This window comes from Lupinus angustifolius, chromosome LG05, assembly GCF_001865875.1.
Source record: "Lupinus angustifolius cultivar Tanjil chromosome LG05, LupAngTanjil_v1.0, whole genome shotgun sequence".
In the NCBI taxonomy this organism is placed as follows: domain Eukaryota; kingdom Viridiplantae; phylum Streptophyta; class Magnoliopsida; order Fabales; family Fabaceae; genus Lupinus; species Lupinus angustifolius.
Genome location: NC_032013.1, coordinates 2,315,180 through 2,338,048, shown reverse-complemented (window position 1 = coordinate 2,338,048; position 22,869 = coordinate 2,315,180). Strand labels below are relative to the sequence as shown.

At 34.2% G+C, this 22,869-nt stretch overlaps 2 protein-coding genes across 6 annotated transcripts; one reads left to right on the top strand and one right to left on the bottom strand.

Moving 5' to 3' along the window:
• Nucleotides 300–7,210, bottom strand: LOC109347435 (histone-lysine N-methyltransferase, H3 lysine-9 specific SUVH4-like). Of its 2 annotated transcripts, XM_019587289.1 has the most exons (10): nucleotides 7,083–7,210; nucleotides 5,315–5,484; nucleotides 5,016–5,263; nucleotides 3,983–4,054; nucleotides 3,355–3,529; nucleotides 2,881–3,037; nucleotides 1,727–1,832; nucleotides 1,464–1,646; nucleotides 885–1,112; nucleotides 300–528 (listed from the first exon to the last, which is right to left on the bottom strand). In XM_019587289.1, the coding sequence occupies exons 2-10, from the start codon at nucleotides 5,451–5,453 to the stop codon at nucleotides 415–417; spliced, it is 1,422 nt and encodes a 473-aa protein (XP_019442834.1). In that variant the 5' UTR covers nucleotides 5,454–5,484; nucleotides 7,083–7,210; the 3' UTR covers nucleotides 300–414. The 2 variants fall into 2 exon arrangements, with proteins under 2 accessions (XP_019442834.1, XP_019442833.1); XM_019587288.1 differs by having other exon boundaries at nucleotides 301–528; nucleotides 5,016–5,484.
• On the top strand, nucleotides 17,960–22,869 carry LOC109347433 (probable carboxylesterase 11). 4 transcript variants are annotated; one of them, XM_019587284.1, is made up of 3 exons: nucleotides 17,960–17,993; nucleotides 18,033–18,843; nucleotides 22,170–22,869. In XM_019587284.1, the coding sequence occupies exons 2-3, from the start codon at nucleotides 18,038–18,040 to the stop codon at nucleotides 22,705–22,707; spliced, it is 1,344 nt and encodes a 447-aa protein (XP_019442829.1). In that variant the 5' UTR covers nucleotides 17,960–17,993; nucleotides 18,033–18,037; the 3' UTR covers nucleotides 22,708–22,869. The 4 variants fall into 4 exon arrangements, with proteins under 4 accessions (XP_019442829.1, XP_019442831.1, XP_019442830.1 ...); XM_019587286.1 differs by lacking the exon at nucleotides 17,960–17,993 and having other exon boundaries at nucleotides 18,002–18,317; nucleotides 18,357–18,843; XM_019587285.1 differs by lacking the exon at nucleotides 17,960–17,993 and having other exon boundaries at nucleotides 18,002–18,317; nucleotides 18,354–18,843.

The following is a 22,869-nucleotide window of genomic DNA, read 5'->3' as shown; positions in this document are numbered from 1 at the left end:
TTTGATTGGTTGTGCATAGTCATGTTAAATCAGTTAACTATACAATCCAATATAGCTTCCAAAAAGTACTTTAAAATGAAGTGATTTTTTTTGCTAACCAAAATGCATTAAAATCAACATAAGGAGTACTAACCCAATGCAAGAGAAAGATTAAAACTTGATCTTTTTAGAATAAAGTTTAATACAAGAACTTGATCATTACATCAATTAGCGAAAACTAAAAAAGTAGGAGCTATATCTGATAAGAACAAGTCCAAGATCTAGCTTGGATCAAATCCATGATATATATATATATATATAGCTTACCAATTTCTCAGGAAGAAAAATGAGGTCATTCCGCATAATCCAAATGCACTACTAAAATTTCATATTTACTCTTATAGAGCAAGTGCAATGTCTCAACTCTCAACCAAACTAGTACAAACGTTTACGACAGTTAGGTTCACCACAATGGCAAGACATCTGAATGATATTTCCATCTGCTCCAATAACACTATCAAGTTGGTAACCATAGTCATATGTAAGTTCCTGTCAAAACAAATTTAACAAATTCAATAATAATAATAAAGGCATTTTCATAGCAGCAATATCAAGAGGTTACATGTCTAATTATGCCGATGAAAAGTTTTCCTATCTGAGAAACATAAAACAATGGCCATTTTCATTTTAACATAGAAAAGTATGTTCTACACATTTAAAGATATGATTGGATCTTGACCATGATATAAAGGCATGATTAGGAAACATATATTATATGGTGCTTCAATATTATGTACTAAACATTTCATGCAATGATTCATTTACTACTTACAAGTATATTAATAGATGAAAACGATTCAAAATTTGAATGAAAAAATTAACAACGGCACAACTAAGATTCTTACTTGGTAAGGACCTATATCTGCTGCAGCAAATAACACCACCCGAGCTAGTCTGATGTCATGGTGGCCGCTTAGGACACACTGAACGAAGAGGTTTGGCTCACAACTGTGGTTGATAAACCTTGCAACATTACCATAGGAGCCGGCATCTATGCAGAACTCAGGTTCAGTTTCTGTTGTCTCATTATCAACCGATGAGCTAGTGGGCAATGGCACATGACACAACCGTCTCTGAGGAAAAAAAATCATTGCAAAAACCTGTTAATATCACTTTTCCAAATAATGTAACATTGTAATGTATCAGTTTCAAAGATTGACCAAATGGGCACCTGAACAAGAAGATCATAGAGTACTTAAAAAAAAAAGTAATCCGAAGAAGGACGCGTTAAGGTTATTTTTCAGTTAGATTATTATCAAGGGCATTTCAACTCCTAACCAGGAATATATAACAATGAAATTTTCATTAATAGAAAACTCAGTTACAATATTAATAACTACCCAATCCCAAACAAGGAGACAGAAAATAAATCATTCAGAAAATTATAAAGAAAACTTCAAATAAAAGAAATTTTTTATCCTTACCTCCCTTCCCTCTATCTCATTGATTGTCTGCTTACAATCAATCTCAAAGAAGTAGCTATTATCTATATCATTCTCTACCTCATCACTTCTCTTAAGTATACCGATGTATTCACAAACCGGTGCACCCTCAGGAATCTTTTCCAGTGTTCTGACAGCCCAACCTTTGTCAGGCATACGAAAAACCTGTTAAAGGAAATGGCAATAAGGGTCTATAGATATCCACACATAAATGATGGAAATGTATAAAAGTTTGGATAAATGACCTGAAGCTTATACTTTATTCCACACTGGGAAACTCTATTACCACAATCTGGTCCACATCGACATTTTGGCCCACATTCAAACACCACATCTCTTGGTGCAACCAACCTGAAGATGAATAAGGTATGTTAAAGGACTTCAAATATTAGAAAATCAAATACAAGTGAGAAAACTTGGAAGGTCAAGAAAAAATAGCTTCAATGTATGTTTAAAAAATGAAAGAACATGTCAAACTTTACCAAGGGAATAGGGAAGAAATTGAATGGTCGTAATTCATAAACAAAAGTTCGTAAACCCACCCCAAAGATGGTTAAAAGTAGAAAGGGTTAATAAAGCCCTTTTCGAAATAGTGAAGTTATTCAAACATTGAAGCAACAAATCTTCTTTGCGCTGATTCTTTCAAGACCTTTATTCTGCTACTTATTTATAACTACTCTTGGAAAAGAATCTTAGTCACCCTATCAAAATTATTGAGAATTTATAATACAGGAAATTCTTGTTTCCTCCATTAAAATTAGGATATATATTCCATAAACTTCTTCAAATGTGAGATCCGTAGTTTTAATACTTATAATGACTTAATCTCTACTTGCCATGTTCATACTAAAAATAATCTCTATTTTATAAACACTACCATGATTTAATATACAACAAGTTTAAAAAAATATTACTAAATATAAATGTAACAACTTCAACATATAATTTTGTTCATACCCATAGCATCAATATTATTTACAATAATTCAGGCTTACAACATTCACCAACATAAAAATATGTCAAGCAAGGAAAAAACAAATGAAATGCAAGAGGGAACCAGTGAGAATATGTAGATTTTAAAGATTTTGAAGATCTAGAAGCCTAAAAATAAGCCAGAGAACTTGGTAATGTTATCAACTAAAGTAATAGTTATTTACTCAAGACATAGGTCTCTTAGGGTATGTTTGCAAGTTAGATATTGGAGTGGGAGGGAGAGTGAAGGAATGCTTCAAGGTAATCTCATAAGTGTATTTCATGACTCTTAAACATTCTTTTCCTTTTCCTTTCTCTCGAAAATCCAACTCGCAAACGGACCTTTATCGTCTATTTCTCTATGGCAAGAGAACTCTACAATTACATAGAACAAAATCAAACCCAAACTGAAATAGTGAAATATCACCTTCCACCATCTTGAGGAACATATGGAGCAGAGCCATTCAGATGAACACAGGAACAACTCCGTGCCTCCGTACAACTTTCCTTACACCGGCATCCATCAGCTCTGACTGGAACCTTCACATTGTCTGAAACTTGCATAGATTTGATATATGTGAAGCCTGAAATTTTAAAACATTATTGATGCCAACTCCATGTAATTAATTTGATAAACAACACTTCATAAAAAAACGAAATTAAAATGCATTGAAGTATTAAACACACAGAAAATAACAAGCCATAAAAGATCAGAAACATAAAACAAGATTATTAGCTTAAGAAGATATAAAATACAAAAGTTCCCAATCAACCAACTATTTACATATTTTAAAACGGAAGTATGCAAAAGAAACTACAATTACTTGGAAGACATATTGTTACTCATATCTCAAGCAGAGTTGCTCCTGAACAACTAGTATAACTTGACGATTAAACTTACTAGCAGGCACAACAGGAGGAAAATCACACTCATTGATAACAGGAATGCTATATTCTTCTTCACCATGGCTGATATCCTTACAAACCAATCTGAAAAAATTGCAACTTCTTTTGTTTACAGCATACCATGGATAATCAGGAGCTTTGGGTACTTGTCTTCGAGTAGTAGAACGAAGCTAACATACAGTTCAAAAAAAAGTTAGATGACACTTTGCTCCAGCATGCAGAGAAGTAAACATTACACATTTTGAAGATTAGATACAACTCGTGATGAAAAGAAAGCATCCATGTCTAAACAAGGAAGCACACTAAGTCATTTTTTTAACCAACTGAAAAGATGAGCTGGTCATCAATTCTCTACCAACTTTCCATAAGATTTCCCCATAGTCTACTTCACCAAACCCTACAACTCATTTCAACTCTGTGAAAACCAATGGCCAAGACTAACACTGCATATTATAATTTAAGTTGTTTGTAAGGTCAGAAATGTGCCTTCATGCCAAATTAGGAATGCCAGAATCCAGATTATTATTCATGAAATCTGTTTAAGAACCAAAAGCCATGTAATGGCAGCACAACAAGCATAAAGGATACAAAATAATAGGAGAATTAAAACCCAAAAGGCTCACCCTTTTCCTTGAAAATTCACCAGCTCCCAAATTATTATTATCTTCTTCGTTCTTGCATCTATTCTTCTCTTCCTGGAAAAAATAGTATTAGGGAAAGCTATTGTAAATTGGAAATGAACTTGTTACACTACAATAACCAGCAAAGTAATAAAGTCAACAAATTTGAAGATACAAATGAATATTAAGTGCATAACCAAAATTTATGTGCGACTTAGTCCTTAAGCAGCAGGGCCCCCCAAAGGGCAGAGGCGTCATCGTTGGTACCCTAGGGTTTTAAGTTTGGGTCCACGAGTGCAATTTAGGCCACAATGATGAGGTTTTAATTGCCTTCATAACTTCATTGTGACCACAACTGCAGTCGCATTTGTTGGTAAACACAGCATAACGGCACTCATGACCACAACTGCAGTCGCATTTGTTTGTAAACACAGCATAATTGCACTCGTGACCACAACCGCAATTTAATATCTATGTGCTTGCCCAGTACAAAGGGCATGGGGCTAAGAATGGACTTATGGTTCAAGTGAGAAAGTGATGGTGGGGGAAGGAGAGGAGAGGATGCTGGAGTAGGAGCATCTCAAAGGGAAACTGTGGGGGAGGAGAAGCTGCATTTCCATTCAGTTAATGGAAAACAAATTCAAGATTCGTGTTCGGTTTATCTAAACAAACGGGATAAGAAAATATTACTGATCCAGTAGCCAATATCTGACCTGGTTGCAACACGAGACAGAAACGGGTTTGAGGAAGAACGAGACAGGGAAACAGAATGGGTTGAGGTCTACTTTAAAAAAAATCACTAACTTACATTTTAATTAACACAAGGTCTTCTCTCACCATTCACAAAGGGTTAGGGATCTACGTACACATTTCAGTCGTTGGAGATTAATTGCATGTAACCTAATATCAAGATGTTAAAATGAATTTGTATTTTCCCTATAAATAATATGGAACCTGTAATTAACAATAAAAATATCCAAACAAAAAATGGAAAAGGAAGAAAGAAATTGAGGTCTGTGAAAGTTGATATGATTACCTCTACAGATTGAAGCCTTTTAAGATTGACAAGCCTCAACATCTCTTTTAACCTAAAAATGGTCCTTTTGTCCATTTCATGAGGAAAAGCATGGGTATAATTTGAGAGAAGATCATCCTCACCATCAACACATGCCACTCCACTATCACTATGATTGACCTTGGCTTTCTTTTGAACCGACTTTTCATCATTACTACAGTTACTCATCATCCTCTTCTCATCACTGCCAAACTTAGCCTTACCCTCGCCTTGAAGTTCAAGGCTAACTTCCTGCTGCACTAAACATTTCTTTGTTTCGCCAATCTCTTCTGGATGTTGGGAAACTGCATTGTTGCTCATTGTAGCGCCAGTTGATGAAATTTCACTAGCTTGTCCATCAAGTACCTCAAGTCCATTGCTTGTACCAACATTTTTCTCACAATTCTCAGTTACAGCCATCTTGTTGAATCTAATTCATCATCTCTTGGATCTAAAAAAATAATTGAATACCCTTAAAAGTTAGAACTTTAATTCTCAATTCTTGAATAAACAAATATTGAGCAAAATAACATAGACAAAACAATAACAGGCTTCGGTTTGAGTGGAAAGGAAAATGAAAAAATAACTTTTACATCAATCTTTACAAAACCTAAAGAAAAAACTGATATTTAATAGATCCAAAGGGTTTTAACATGGGCCCGTGACAGCAACGAAAGCCACAATGTTAAGAATTTGGTGGTTTCCGAAACCACATCGGACCGCAATTGGAGCTACATCCATCCCCCCTAGACCCACTAGGTGGGAGCCAGTGCACTGGGCCGCCCTTTTTAATGGCGTGGATTCTTTGAAAAAATAAACTTCAAAAGAACAACTTAAACTATCATAAAAAAGTTATTAGAAAAAACTAGCATCTTTAAAGGCAAGTACTTGAATTCTCAGTTCATGAATAAACTAACATTGACCCGAATAACATAGATAAATCAATAACAATGACTTCTATTTGGTAATGAAATAGTGAGAGAAGTAACGCTGACTGACCAAGTAACATTAAAGGTGAAAAGATGGGTGCAAAGATGGAGGCATAGAAGAGAGCTATATATAGTGCGAATATACAGTATATAGTTACTACTACTATTGACTACCATTACAATGATAAATTCGTTTTTCTTTTCTTAATCTAAGATGGCAGAAGAATGATTTTTTTTTGTATTACTAAGGACCTATTATCTTATGGTAAAGAACTAATCTCTTCGGGTATATCAGGAATCGAACCTTAACCTTTTGGTTTTTTCTGAGAATCTCGTGGGGCCTTAAACCAAGAAGAATGATTTCTTTTGATACCTAAAGATTGATAAAGTAAGTTTTTCGACTTTATTTTTTCATGCAGATCAAACTCCTAAATCACAATTACTAATTTTTCTCTCCTTTTAATAAGAGCCAGACAATTGTTTATTAACTGAACTACGGATAAAATAAAATACATAGCTCTCCATATAAATTATTAATAATGTACCCAAAAAAAAATAACTTATTAACTTTGTCAGTAACAAACATAATTTTAATCAATAAATTAGTATTACAATTTTATACTAAAAAAATTAACATTGGAGAAATAAATTATTATTTTCTCGTATCATCATTAGTTAATAATAGCAACATTCTAAATAACTGTTTTGATTGTGGTTTCAGAAATGTAGAAAACTTGAATAATAGTTTAAAAATAAAGTATCTACGTTCTTTAGGGATTTTTAATGCAAATTACTAAAATATACATCTTGATAATAAAAAAATGCAAAGTCATATTTATGAAATGCTTTATTTTCTTATTTAATACTTGTGATTAACTCATTAAAGCACTTGTTAGATGCGAAATACGATGAATCCATGAAGAAAGGAAATAAATTGAAGGCTAATTTAGATTAAAACAGAAATGGAAAAGAGTGTAATCGAAAATGATCCCTAAGATTGAGGAATCCCTGGAATCTATACTATAAAGATCTTGAACCGGAAATGGCGAATCTTGAATTAAAATGCAATTTAACAATTTCATGAACAGAAAAGAAGGGAAAGGGGAAAAGAGAAACGCACCTGAAGGGAAATGGCGTAGGAATCAGAGAATGTAGTTGAAACGATTGATTGAAGAAGAAGAAGAAGAAATGGTAGAGAATGTGAATTGCGAAGTGAAAAAACCAGAGAGTATTCCTTTCTATTTTCTAACTTCTGTCTCTTTCAATATATTATTATATAATTTTAAAAATTAATTTTAAAAATAAATTATAATATCTGATATATATTGTTATAATTAAATATTTTTTAATACTACCAAAAGTTTACTCTACTTTTTGACGAGGAATTGACAAATATAATTTACAGGAATGAAACTCTAAACTTACATCTTACATGAGACGAATATCTTATTCATTATTATTAATATAGAAGTACATATGCCAGAAAATAGAAATACAATGTTATCATCGGGATTTGGTTTTTCAATTTATTAATACCCGTCAATACATTGAAAAAAAGAGGGTAAAACTTTAAAAATGAATATTCTTAGTATGATTCTTGAAAAAAGTTGAGGTGAATTATACTTAGAATTACTCAAGTGAGAATCATTTTTTTTTATAAAAATTGGGTTTTATAAGTGATAGGAACTAAAAAGGTAATTATTGATAGCATAATAATTATATATATATATATATATATATTTTAATCTTAATCATTCAAATAAAATTAAATAATTCATATTAATTAATGTCATTTTCCGATCTTATACCCATGTCTTTCCAAACATATATATATATATGAGACATGACACTTATCGAAATATCTATAAAAGACTTGGGTCGATAATGAACTAACAATGTATGCAATGAAGTGAAAATATACCAATTAAAAAAATTAAATTTCATATAGCAATTATTTTATGTTATTTTATTTGTCACCAATGAGTAAAATAATCATTTTTATTCAAAAAAAGTTAGGATAATTTGTTTCTTAATGAAAAATTAATTGATTTTTTTAGTGATATATTGTTTTTTTGTTGATGACAAAGATAATGATATAGAATAACAAATATATAAAATTTATTTTTTCCTATAGAATTCTCAATGTAGCTACTAAATGTAGTTAACAATAAGAGAGCACTTACTACAATTATTAACAATGCACATGGCATAATGGATATGATAAGAAAATAAAGAGGAATCAATTTTATATTCATGATTAAAAGAACTTATGAAAACATTAGAGAAACAAAGGGACAAATCAATAATATCAAGCATTTCATTCTAACACAATAAAGATCAACCATTAATAATTTACTAAACCATAGACAAAAACAATAAAATCAATCATAGATCAATAACTAACACACCATAGACCAATAGTTAACACAATAACTTCGATTCTTTATTACTAGATGTGAGATAGTGAGAGCTACAGAGAGTTAACTATAGGAGATCTGTCAAATTTTATCTTTATAACTGATGTAGTCAGAAATATAAAGGGTTGGCAAATGTAAAACCTATAACGAAAATACAAGTTTACAAGCAACAAACCTAATAGATAAAACTCTAGAATCCATCAGAAAGAGAAAACTCTCAAACTTTTATTTAATGATAAGATAAAACTGGACTACCACATCATAAAAGTGCTTAAATATCTAAAGGAAAACCTAATGCGAAATTATCGCAAAAAAGAAATAAAACAAAAATTGCTAAAATTGTTAAAATGTCGTTCTCCTTTCGTAAGAACACCATCACGTTGTCTCGCACATTGAAAACTTTAACTCTCCTATGTTTGTCGTCGACAACCTTATTCTTCTGCCCAGTACCCTCCAACTTAGCCTTGGCAGATTCTTTAACAGTTATAATCTCCTCAGCAATAGTCTCAACCGCTATACTAACTCCAGGCGCCTTAGGTAACTTAACCAAATCAACCACATGCTTAGGAATAGAAGTGTAAACCAGAGAAAATGGTGACTTCCCTGTAGCTTAGTGCACAATGTTGTTATAAGCGAATTCCACCTAAGGTAAATCTAGATCTCACTTCTTCAGCTCATCTCCACAAACGCTCCGAATCATATTTCCCAAAGTTCTATTGGTTGCCTCAGTTTGTCCATCAGTCTGTGGATGAGCTGTAGAACTCCTATTCAGCGCTGTTCCAAACAACCTCCAAAGACTAATCCATAAATGACTAAGAAATTTGGTGTCTTTGTTTGAAGTGATCAACACATGAACCCCATGAAGGCACACAACCTCCCTAAAAAAATAGTTTGGCTATGTTAGACGCAACAGTCTTCTTACAAGCAATGAAGTGCGTCATCTTGGAGAATTGTCTACTACAACAAACACAAAATCCACATCACACTGCGTACGAGGCAACCCCAACACAAAATTCATGTCCAAATCTTGCCAAATATCATCAGGAATAGGTACAGGCATATAAAGACGAGTATTTTGAGACTGACCTTTAGAAACATGACAAGTACAACACCTCATGACTATAACACCAACGTCTCTCCTCATGTGTGGCCAATAATATCTTTCCTTCAGGCTAGCAATGGTCTTGTCTCTATCCAGATGACCACTAAGACCATCACCATGTAGATCTCGGATCAACTTCTCCCATAAATATGAGCAAGGGATGCATAACCGATATCCTTGAGAAAGGTAGCCATCTTGAATACGAAAATCTGCCCAATGGTGATTACCACTACACTTGGCCCATAATTATTTGAATTCAACATTACCTTCATACAACTCTTTCAGGCACTCAAAGCCTATAATCTCTCATGCTAAAGTAATGAGCAAGGAAGCCCTCCTACTCAACATGCATGCTACCTTGTTAAAAGCCTCTGATTTATGTTGAATAATAAAAGGAAATTTCTGCAGAAAACTCACCCATCGAGCATGCATCTTGTTATCACCTTCTGGCTATGAAGAAACTTCAGAGCTTGGTGGTTAGTGAACAGAACGAACTCCCTCTGAACTCGATAATGTTCCCACTAATGCAGAGCTCTAAAGACTACATAGAACTCCTCGTCATAAGTGCTCCATTTCTGGTGAGCATCACTTAATTTCTCGCTGAAATAAGCCACTGGTCTCTTCTCCTAAGATAACACAACTCCTACTCCGACTCCACTAGTATCACATTCAACTTGGAACATTTTATCAAAATCAGGGCAGTAAATAGATTCTCCTTAGTCAAGGCAAAACTCTGCTCTTGTTCCAACCCCAATTGAACTTCCCTTTCTTTACATTTGGTAATAGGTGTAGTGATAGTACTGAAATCCCTGATAAATCTCATATTGAAGGTGGCCAAAAACAAAGCCTAAGAAGAGTAGTTTATTGGTGTTGAATGTACACTTCTCAGATTAATGTACAAATGGTTCTCTTGTAAGACTTGCAACACCTGTTTCACATGCTCTAGGTGTTCTTTCTTGGTCTTAATATAAATCAGAATATCATCAAAGTAAACCACCACAAAAAAACCAATAAATGAAGGCATAACCTGATTCATCAATCTCATGAATGTGCTAGGGGAGTTAGACAACCCAAAAGATATCACCAATCACTCATACAGACCATCTTTGCTCTTGAAAGTTGTCTTCCATTCATCTCTAGGTCTGATTTTGATATGATGATATCCATTGTGCAGATCTTTCTTTGAAAACACCTTAGAACCTACCAACTCGTCAAACATATATTCCAATCATGTAACTGGGAATCGATAGATGACAGTTATCTTACTAATGGCTCTACTATCAACAAACATTTTCCATTGATTTCCCTTCTTAGGGACTAAAAGGACTGGTACTGCACAAGGACTCAAACTTTCATGAATGATTCCTTTTTTCAACAGATCCTCAATATGTTCATTTAAGATCTCATTCTCCTTAGGGCTCAAACGATAGTGAGGAAGGTGTGGTAAACTAGACCCTAGAACTAGGTCAATCTAATGTTGAATATCTCACATAAGAGGCAAATCATTTGGTAACTCATCTTCAATCAATTCTTTGAAGTCCCCTAGGACTTCTAGCACCTCTTCTGGAATTCTTGATTCTTTCTTGACACCACTAGGCAGAAACATTCAGTTTCTTTAACAGTCTTATCAAGCTCCTTTTCACTCTACGTCATCACCAAGACACTCGACTTCTTTCTCCTAGGTTCTATTCAAAGTGCAAAACAGGAGCCATAACAATATTGTGTGTTTACCAAGTAAACATCATCGCATTATCTCTTCCCTTGTATGTGATATCATTATCATATTGCCAATGTCACCCAAGCAGAATATGAAATACATCCATATCGAGAACATCACACACTACCTCCTCTTTATAGTGTTTCCCAATGGAAATAGGCACCTTGTAAGTATGCAAAGCTTTAACTTATGAACTCATACTCACCCATCCTAAGGTGTACGGTTTCTTATGAGGCTCAATTGTCAACTTTAAGTAATCTACTAGCTTATGGGAAATCAGATTATCAATACTTCCATTATCCACAATCAAAATTACTCACCTTATTTTTAATAGAACATTGTGTTTGAAATAGGTTCTTTCATGGTATTTCTTCCTTGGACGACAACAAGATCCTTTGGAGCATAAAGTTTACCATTTCCCCAGACTTCTCTTTAGCAAACTCAACCCCTTCATATCCTCATCCTCCTCGTTTAGAATGACGGCTATTCTTGTGGAAGGATAAACATTGGATCTATGATCTTGCCCACTACAATGAAAACACTTATCACAAGTTGGCTTCACATAAGGGGTAGCTAATTTCTGCATGGGTGCCTTATTCTGCTGCATACCGCTAGAGCTGTTGGCCTCTTTTTTTCTAGAGTTGTGATCCCTGACTCTTATGTTCTTCTCCTTATCGCATGTTGACTCATAGTTTTTCTAGGGAGAATACCTTCTAAAAGATGAGAAATTTTGAGGAGATTTCTCCATCCATTTAGCCTTCAAATCTAGTCTGGATGCCTCACCCACGGTCCATAGATTCTGCAAACCCATCTTCTCTTGCAAAGAACCATTTAAGCCACTAACGTATCAAGCCACCTTCTAGTTCTACCAATTCGTTACACTGAGAAAAACATAAGAACTCTGTTATATACTTTGTCGCGGTTCTTTTCCCATGAACACTTTTGATATACATATTATAAAGAATGTGTTTATAATCTTCCGGTAAAAATCGCTCCAGCGTCAACTGTTTCATTCTTTGCCAAATTCTAACTAGCCATTTCCTTTGCTTATGCCTATGAATAACAAGCTTATCCCATCAAACAACAACAATACTCTTCAACTGATCGCTACCATCTTAACTTGTTTGTTCTTAGGGATGCCCATGAAGTAAATAATATGTCAATGTCAATCTTCCAATCCAGAACTCCTCAACTCCCATAGTTCTGTAGAACAATGGAATATCAGATTTCATTGGATAGTCATGGTTATACTGCCAGCTTTCTTGGTCAACCATTTCTTCCTCATCAGGTTCTTCTTCTTCCAAACTCGAACTTCTCGCAATAACAACATAATTATTGTTTCCACGGCGTGGAACCCTATGTGGTTATCCTCCCCTGTCTCTTTGTTGGTTCCGGTTGTTGGTGTTGTTCATCACTTGATTTTTTGAATTCGCCCACTGTCCAGTCAAAGTAGTTAGGGCCATGGTAAAAGCTACGGTGATACCCTGAAGATCTGTTCTAGTCACGAGTTGATCTCTCATGGTTGTTTAGATATAAAAAGAAACATGAGAAAATTTGCTTTGATGCCACTTGATGCAGTTGGAAATACAAAGGGTTGGCAAGTGCCAAACCTTGAACAAAAATACAAGTTTGCAAGCAACAAATATGATAGATAAAACTCTAGAACTTACGAGAAAGAGAAAACTCTCAAACTTTTATTTAAGGATAAGATAAAACTGGACGACCACATCCCAAAAGTGCTTAAATACTTAAAGGACAACCTATTGCAAAATTATCCCAAAAAAGAAATAAAATGAAAATTGTTGAAATTATTAAAATGTCGTTTTCGGGCCTGAAATGGGCTCAGATGGCCTAAAAAGCTGATACCTCATGGCAAAGCCGTGATTTGTATTTGTCGGTCTGATTCTATATTCGGAAAGGTGTAATAATGGTCATTATGATATCAGACACCAAACTTGCACAAATCATGTTGATCCTTTCCCACGAGCAACTTCGTTTTCGATATATGCAGTCAGCATTCTTACATTAATAACAATAGCTTGGGTAACTAGTTATGTAAAAAACATGAAAATAAAGAAAGTAGCAACCTTTTGGTGAGAAAATAAGCTAGATAGTTAAAGCTGAATTGGTACGTTAACCTTGGATAGAATAATAATTACAATCCTAGACAGGACATAGACTTAAATTAACAAAGACTTAGTTTTAGATACTAAATATTATAAAAAATAATCAGATATATAGATGGTAAAACGGAAAATGGTCACAGGTGCTCCCACGTAGCCCACATTTTTTTACGGGCATGACATACAAATTTTGCTCATTTGTCTATTTCGCCCGACAAGCCTGCTACCATTTCCATTGGCAATGCGGACGACCCATAAGCATAGTTTAAGGAAAAATTAAGAAAATTGTAATATGATTTCCATTGGACAATGATGTAATATGATTTTTAATCCCTAAAAATATTATAATCTAATTTAATTTGTTCAACATCATATAAAATATCAATGTTTTTGTTAATTTCTTATTTTCAATAATTTTATTTAATTTATTTATATTTATTTTATATGAATTTTTTATTTTTTTAATTATTGAACAATGCTCGTGGGCCGCTTGATCACACGTTAGCCTATTTTAAAACGGTCATGACATTGAATTTTTTCTAGTAAGACAATGCAGACATGCCCGCACCCACTTAAATTTTTGCAAGCATTTACGGGCACATGCAAAACGAGATGGGTGACCTTTTTGCCATCTCTAATCACAAAATACTATAGCAACTATGAGAGTACATCTTCTGTCCTATAATTTGTGTTACTTCCAGTGTCATGAGCTGTGATTTGTCAGAAAAATACTCAATAATTAAATTTTTAACTTGAATACATTTTTCAACCAATCACAAATTATGACATATAGATTAACACACATATGGGACAACAAATGTGCACCCAACAACTATACTACTGAAATCGGCAGTAGCAACTACTTTTTTTTTAAATCATCCTTGTTTTACACTTGAAATAAATGTGATTATGCATCACAATGTCAGTTATTCTATATATTGCACCTATTCAAAAGTTTGTCTTCCTATTAGCAAGATGTTGATCTAATAGTGTAAGGTCCCATTAGATCTTCAGATAGGTCAAAAAATCAATTGTTCAATTTTGTGAGCAACACTTGTTGAGAAGATCAACCATACACTCTAAAAGAGATTAACTCTATACAATAGGTGAGAGAATACCCTTAGTTATACAAAAAACATGTGTATGTTCCTAATCAGTTTTTTCCACATAGAGTACACAAAATTTCAAGTTTACTTCCTATCCTAAGTTCCTAACTTCTAATGTCCTAAGCAAATATCTTAAGTTCCTAACAATTAGTGGCGAATCTTGACCATAATTTTAGATGAGACGTGACTATGATTTATACTTAAATACTATGAATTCATTAGAATGTATATAAATTTTAATATAAAAATGAGTTATTTTCTCATGTTTAAATTTCCAAGAAACATGATAGAAAATTTAACATACAAAATCTATGAAGAAATTCCAAATATTCCTAAGCACAAATAAGTTCATTATCTTTTATAAACATTATATGTATTTTAAACTGTGAAGAATAAAAATTTGAACATAAAGTTAGTTTTTCTATCCTCTCAAATAGAGAATCAAAATAATGTATGCTTGAGATTGATAAAAAAATTAAAAGAAAATTATAAAGAGAAAAAAAATATAAAGATAACAAAATTAAGAGTAACATACATAGTGAATGAAATAACCTCACTAAAACTAATTAATCAAAAAATAGTTCACTAACAAAGAATAACAACGCCCATAAATGAAATTTGATGCAAGAAACAAACAAATCATAAGTAATCATGTTATGACTTTATAAGCATATGATAATGTGCCTATGGAAAAAAACAATTGAAGAAAACTGATCTATAAAAAGTAAATATGATATTTTTAAGGGGAATAATTAATGGTTTTGAGTTGGAGAATTGTCTGAAGTTATATCAAAGATAGGGGAGGAGAATGTGTCATGTGATACTAAAGTGAGTGAAGCTTCTTATAGAGTGAGAGTTTTGAAGAGAATATTGAATTTTTTCTTATCCAATGAGTAGCGTAGAAGTATTGTTCTTTGAGAGAAAAACGTATGCACCGATAACGTATGAATTTTATATATTGTCACTTCATCATTTACCACTTATATCTAATCTTCATTAACTATTTAAAAAATAATCTAAATGAATGATGGATAATATAATAACTAAGTATAAATCTTTACACTAACAGTGAATAAATATTACACTATTATCCTTGAGTTTTGTTGTTGAATTTTGAAATATACCAAAAAAAATCTCTATAATAATATTTTGAAATATTTGAGGGGGCAACTGCCCCCACATGTGCTAGGGAAGATCTGCCCCTGCTAACAAATACACTACTTATACTCCTCATACACTCATTCTAGGTGGTCAAGTAATTTCTAAGGCCTTGTTTGGGAGTGAGGTTTTAGAGGGGAAGGGAAGGGAAGAGATGGCTTTGAAAAGTCTTCCCCTTGTTTGGGAGTTGGATGAAGGAGATGAGAAGGTTTTGAAAACCCTATAAAACCCTTCATGTGTCCATTTTTAAAGTTTCCTCAATTTGGGGTTTTTTGAGATAAAATGTCAAAGTAACTAAATATTTTTAGTAATATTATATAGTTATACATTATTGTCTATTTCTCATTATTAATTACATTTGTAAAGGAAAAATAAAAAAATATTATTACATTATCATTAGTTTTCTCTCTCTCGTCTAAATTTCATACCCCAAACAACACAGAGGATTTCCTTCATTTCCCCTTCCCTTCCTCTCCCTTCCTAACCCTTGATCCCTCTTCTTCCTTTTCCCTCCTAACTCCCAAATAAAACCTAAATGTACAATGCCCTCTTGTTGTCCTTATAAGTTTCCTGAAATGACAACAAATACTATACCTAATTAAGTGTCGTTGTTTACAACTTGCTTTATAATGCTAAAGATCATGTTTTCATTGTTTTAAAATAAATTACAGATGCACATATTGATAAAACAAAGAAGTCATGAAAGTTTAAGAATGATATAACAATAACTAACTTAACTAACTTCCTATTTTAGAAACTGTTAGAGTTATCTAGAGCGACAATTTTCCAATATTATTTCTATATGTCTCGCTGAGCAAAGGTGGACTTCCTCAACAACTTCTTGTGGCTTGGTGAGGGAGGTCTCCTGGCTCGCTGAACGAGTTTTGCTAAACTTCGTGTCTCAATCTCGCTTAGTGAAAGCTAGTTCTCGCTCATTGAGATGACTCCCCAATGAGTGAGAGCTCCTATCTTCTATTTAGTGAGTATGCTGCTTTTGTACCACGTTGCTCTTCCATCTTCATTTGCTTTCCCTTCTTCTTGCTCTTTTATCACATATGTTGAAGATCAAATATTCAAAAAGATCTAAACTACACAAGTATATAGAGTAAATAATAGAAATATGTTTCATATAACCATATGTCTTTTCAACCAACACAAAATTTTAATAGGGAATGCAAAAAAATAATAAACATTATAGCTTCAGTTCCAATTCAAAACTACAATGATTAACTCAACATAAACTAAACATGATGAATCATATTTTTTATTAAAAAATTAACTAAAATAGGTTGGAAGCACAAAGTAGTTGGAATCCAACATTTTTCTTCATTGAAAATGGATTTTTCTCCCCTTTGTGTAAATGTGTTAAATGCATGAGTTGGATGATAGATGTGTATGTGTGGAGAATTAAGGGTATAAATGTGACTATACATGATAATTATTATACAATTTGATTTGAAAATAATATCACACTTATAATTCTGATTTATACTAGAATATAAAAGTTGTATTATTCCTATATTTGTATTTTGAAAGCAAGCAAAGGACACGTATAACCCATCTTTGATTTAGTTTTATTCTTTCTTTCAAAACAATAATATTCTTCCAGAAGTTATAAGGTCAATAAAAACGAGCTCAATACTAACATATTGATTACATGATTAAACAATTATAAAAAGTAGGACGAAAATGAGACAAATAAATTAATATAGCAAAATAACAATTATACCAAGTTAAAAATTAGAAAATTCCAAATAATTCAAAGCAAACAAAAATAAAAAGAGAAAAGATGTATGCATCAACCATGTAAATTTTTTTTACACTATTACTATATCATCTCTCATCTATTTTCAATCGTCAATGATTCCTAAACAAAAGTAAAACAAATAAATGATTAATGATGTATTATTTGTATATAAATCTTTACATCGATAATGTATATATGTTGCACTAAAACATTCTTAGGTAAAATAAATGTTCTACTAGTTTTTCACAATCACCAAGAGGTCTATTCATGTAAGCGACATTGTTGGAGTGAACAATCAGACATCAGCCTAAAAAGGATTATCGATACAATACCAAAAAGAAAGAAGCACTACCCTTCTCAAACATTCTAAGTAAAAAATGTTCCGCTAAATTTTCAGTATGACAAAAAAATCAAAATTCGATTCATATAACCTATATTATTGGAATAGACAGTGACATCTTTCGAGTCACATCTTTCTTCCTACAGGGGTAAAAAGAGAAGAAAACGAAGCACTACCCTTCTCTCTATATCTTCTTCTTCGTTTCGTTTACATCACAGACGCCATCAAAATCAAAACCATTATTTGAGATCAAAACCATTATTTGAGATCAAAACCATTTGAGCTTAAACCAAACAAAACAAAAAGTTGAAATCCAATGTAATAACCGAAAAGAAGAGAAACCTTAAATCAAAACCTTTGATAAAATGCCAAGCGTGGCCGTTAAACTATACAGTGTCTTCTTTAAGTTCCTCTTAAAACAACGTTTACAAAATCGGATCCAATCCAATCCCCAACAACCCGACCCGTTTGGTATCACTTCTCGACCCGATGAATCCGTCGCTAATTCCAACCCTTCTTTCTCTGATGGCGTCGCTACCAAAGATATCCACATCGATCCCTTCACTTCTCTCTCTATTCGTATCTTTCTCCCTGATTCCGCACTCTCCAAACCTGATTCCAAACCTAATACGAACCCCAACCTGGGTAGGAATGTTGTTCCTGAAACGCCGTCGTTTCGGGGAGATTCTGATTTGCATGTTTTGCGTAGGAACAGTTATGGTTTTTCCGGTGATGTGGAATCGAGGGGTGAAGAGGAATCTTCTAGAAGGAATAGTATTGGTGAGGGTTTGAGTAGTTATAAGGGTTATTCTCCGGCGATGGATAATCGCCGGAAAAAGCTTCCGGTGATGTTGCAGTTTCATGGAGGGGGTTGGGTGAGTGGGAGTAATGATTCGGTGGCGAATGATTTCTTCTGTAGGAGAATTGCGAGGTTGTGTGATGTGATTGTTGTGGCGGTTGGGTACCGGTTGGCGCCTGAGAATCGGTATCCGGCCGCGTTCGAGGATGGGATGAAGGTGTTGAGTTGGTTGGCGAAACAGGCGAATTTGGCTGAGTGTAGTAAGTCAATGGGGGTTAAGAAATTGGATGCTCATAATAGGCATATTGTTGATACATTTGGTGGTGCTTCAATGGTGGAACCATGGTTGGCTGCTCATGGAAATCTATCAAGGTTGTTGTTACACTTGCACTTTTTAAATTCCTCATGATCTTGCTGTTATAGACTGATTGGTTTAAGCATTTTTATGATTGGAAGTGAAAATATGAATTATGAAATGATCATAGTTGTGAGCTGTGACTAAATTGAATGGTGTGATTTTTTATTTTCGCTTATGTGCATGCATTATTTGTGATAGTGATTAATGCAATTAGGCATGGACGCAACGGTAAGATTGCTTGTCTTGTGGCGTGGAGGTCATGGGCTAAATCCTACAAACAGTCTCTCCGCTTGAGAGTGTGAGGCTGCATACACCTATACTCCTAGACCCACTAGGTGTGAGCCACATGCACTGGGCCGCTCTTTTAAATTGAGGGTGTTCCTCGGCGCACAACGTTATGTTTGCTTGCCTTGTGGCCTGGAGGTTATATGCTTAAATCCTAGAAACAACCTCTTCGCTTGTGACTATAAGGCTGTGCGCACCTACTCTCTTTAGATGCTACTAGGTGGGAGCCTCATGCATTGGACAACTCTTTAAGTATAGGTAGTGATTAGAGACTGTAGAGTAAGGCAAGCCTTGACTGGGAGGAAGCGACTGGCCAGGGAGTAAGTAGTGTTTAGGAAATGAAAGTAGGGGATGAATGTTGCATATTATTTGAATTGATGGAGGCATGTCTGGGTTGGAGTTTTCGATTCAATGTCGATTACTATGAGCTAGTGAATAACTTATATGTGTGTCTGATAAACAAATAGCACAGTATCGTGGTGTTTTACATATTTTATTGTTAATCACATCTTAAGGGATTGTCAGGTTTGGAGCCAACATATTTACTTTAGCTTCTTTTAATTAACTGATTTCCCCGTAGATTGTTTAACAGAAACACATCTCGACACGTCTTCCTGTTCCAAACATATAGGTCCGGATCATTTATTTGGTTGGGGATTCTCAGTTGTTGTACAGACTAGTCACATATAATGAAATTCACAATTAATGTGTAAAAATTGCATTGTTCTAATTAATGTGATTTGCAAAATTCATAATGATATCTTGCCATTCTCTCTTTTTGTTTCATTAATTATGTACGTTTTTAATGAAAAGCAATCTCTTACATTTTTATACTTATTTTGCTTCTCTTTTTCTGGGTTGAAGACCATCTTTGCAAAATCTCATCTTGCTAGTTTTTTCTTAAGCTTAACTTATCTGTAAGCCTCAACTTTTCTGCTGAACTAAGAATTGATTTTCTTTGCTACTGTTTGTAGAAGCATTAAGCTTCATTTTCATCATACTTGAAGGGATGATATTTGGTGATATCATTTCTTTCACTTTTAATTTAAAATACTTCCGTATCCCAATGATATGATTTCTTTCACTTCAGAATACATCTTTAGCCCAGTTCTTAAAACTTCAGTTAATACAATAGATGTGTGGAAAAACACGAAGGCACTGAAGCAGAGGTGGTAAAGTGATATGCCATGTAACATCTTCTGATGGATGTTACTTGATGGTTGGCACAAGTCATTCTGTATCACTGAATGAGGAAATTAGAGGGTTATGATGATAAAAGTAAAGGATTTGTGGACCTAAGGTGCCTAAGCAATAGTTTATTGAACATCTTTCTTCTAGGGTTTGACCATTTTTGCTTTTGGTCTGATGATTTCTTTACTATATTTATTGTCAGTATCATCAATTCAGTTTTTTATTTCTTTCTGTTCACTGGTCTTTTTTGGTGCAATGGTAAGTTTGTTGCTTGTTGATCATGAGGTCACAGGTTCAAATCCTGGAAATAGCTTCTCCGCCTGCAGGGGTAAGACTGCATATATCTACCATCTCCAGACCCTACTAAGTGGGAGCCTCATGCACTGGGTCGCCCTTGTCTTTTTTCCTGTGCTTTTTAGAAGACATACTCTACATGTGCTTTAATAGCACCCGTTTGGGACTTCTGTTACTGTGACTGAGTTTTATCTTTAAAAAGGAATTGGTCATAATTCTAAATGATGTTAGTTTCATCCATTTTATGAACAACAGTGGGCTAAATATGCCATTCGAGAACATTAATACCAAGCAGATGCTACTATATGAATGGGCTTCATGGACCTAATGAAGGCTAATACAGTGCCACACATGAAGCTTCTGTGATTTTCTCTTTTGGAGTGGCATCTAATAACCATTTCGGAGTCATAACTTTCTGGGTCGCTTTTACTTGGGCTGTTGTACTGTTCAGTTTGTTCCTATTGGTTTCGTCTAAGAATGTCCAACTCTTCTTGTTTAATTTGTTCTCCTTGTATATCTGCAAACTTAACTCAACATTGTCTTCTATACCATACGGATTTCTTCAGCTTCTTCCCTTAACAACCCCAATATTTATGCCATCAAACTTGTCTAGAGATTCTCTGATTCAGTCTAATTCTGGTTAATTTTTCCATTCTTAATATTCTATCTCTATCTAAATTTTGCTTGGCAGAGTGCTTCAGGTATCATGTATGATAAAAAGGTACAAGTCAAGCTTAGGGAGTGTTTTACTGCATGACTATAAGACTTAGAACGTTATGAGACTGAATGTTGGGCAATAAAGTGTCAACAAAAGAATAGACTCTATGTATCTGAGATGAGAATGTTGCATTGGATGATGAATTGATGACACACTAGACAAGATAATATTAGAAATGGATGCATTAGGTAGAAAATTGGAGTAGCTCCTATTGTAGAAAAGATGTTGGAATCACGCCTTAAGTGGTTTGGACATGTGTAGAGGAGGCAGGTAGAAGCCTCATAAGGAGATTAGATCAAATGGATGTTAGTCCACTTCCCATAGGAATAAATGATTAAGAAAGACTTAAAAGATCAATGCTTTGTCAATGAACATGATTTATGATAGAGCATTATGACGTCCTTCGATTAGTGTAGCCAACCCTACCTAGTGAGATAAAGGCTTGATTGTTGTTGATAACACCTTTGAAACAATAAATTTATCTTTTTTAGAGCATGTGCTTTGCAAATGACATTTAGTGATTGGATGAGTTGAGACTTAAGAGGATGAATGTTTTGTTTGATCATATTGTCATCTGTGATTTTGAGAAGATTATTTCTTTTACCTCCTTTTAACATGATGGAAAATATTGGGTGATGTATGCCTCTTTAAATAGGCCTTGTTAGAAAGCGAAAAAATAATGTTGGCAACTCAAGTTGAAGGGTAGCATTTTTGTATACAAGTAATTTAGTGTTTCCCGATGCCTTAATTTTTTTTCCTATCATGGTTCTGTTGGGATCATATTTTCATGGAAGTTGTATACTGGGCTTGCTTGGTGCCTAAACTTCTATTCTTTCTTTGATATTGAATCAGGTGTGTTCTTCTTGGTGTTAGTTGTGGTGCAAATATTGCAGACTATGTGGCTCGAAAAGCAGTAGAAGCAGGCAAACATCTGGACCCGGTAAAGGTGGTGGCACAGGTCCTGATGTATCCATTTTTTGTTGGAAGTGTGCCCACTCGGTCTGAAATAAAGTTGGCCAACTCTTATTTTTATGACAAGGCTATGTGTATGCTCGCGTGGAAACTTTTCCTACCTGAAGAAGAATTTAGCCTGGACCATCCAGCCGCCAATCCCCTAGTCCCAGGTCGGGGTCCTCCATTAAAGTCGATGCCTCCAACAATGACAGTAGTGGCTGAACATGACTGGATGAGGGACCGTGCCATTGCTTACTCAGAGGAACTCAGGAAGGTGAATGTCGATGCACCCGTTCTTGAGTACAAGGATGCGGTTCACGAATTTGCAACACTTGACATTCTTCTCAAAACCCCTCAGGCTCAGGTTTGTGCTGAGGACATTGCCATCTGGGTCAAGAAGTATATTTCGCTTCGAGGTCACGAATTCTCATATTGAGAAGGATATGACAGAGTTGTTTGAGAGGGAGACATAGACATGTTGAGCTAGTGAAATGCATTTACCTCATGAACATCACGTTTTGGAGCCCCCAGTTCCATTTTTTCATGTGTATTATGATGTACCATTATGATATAAAATTTAGTGCACTATTCTTTTACA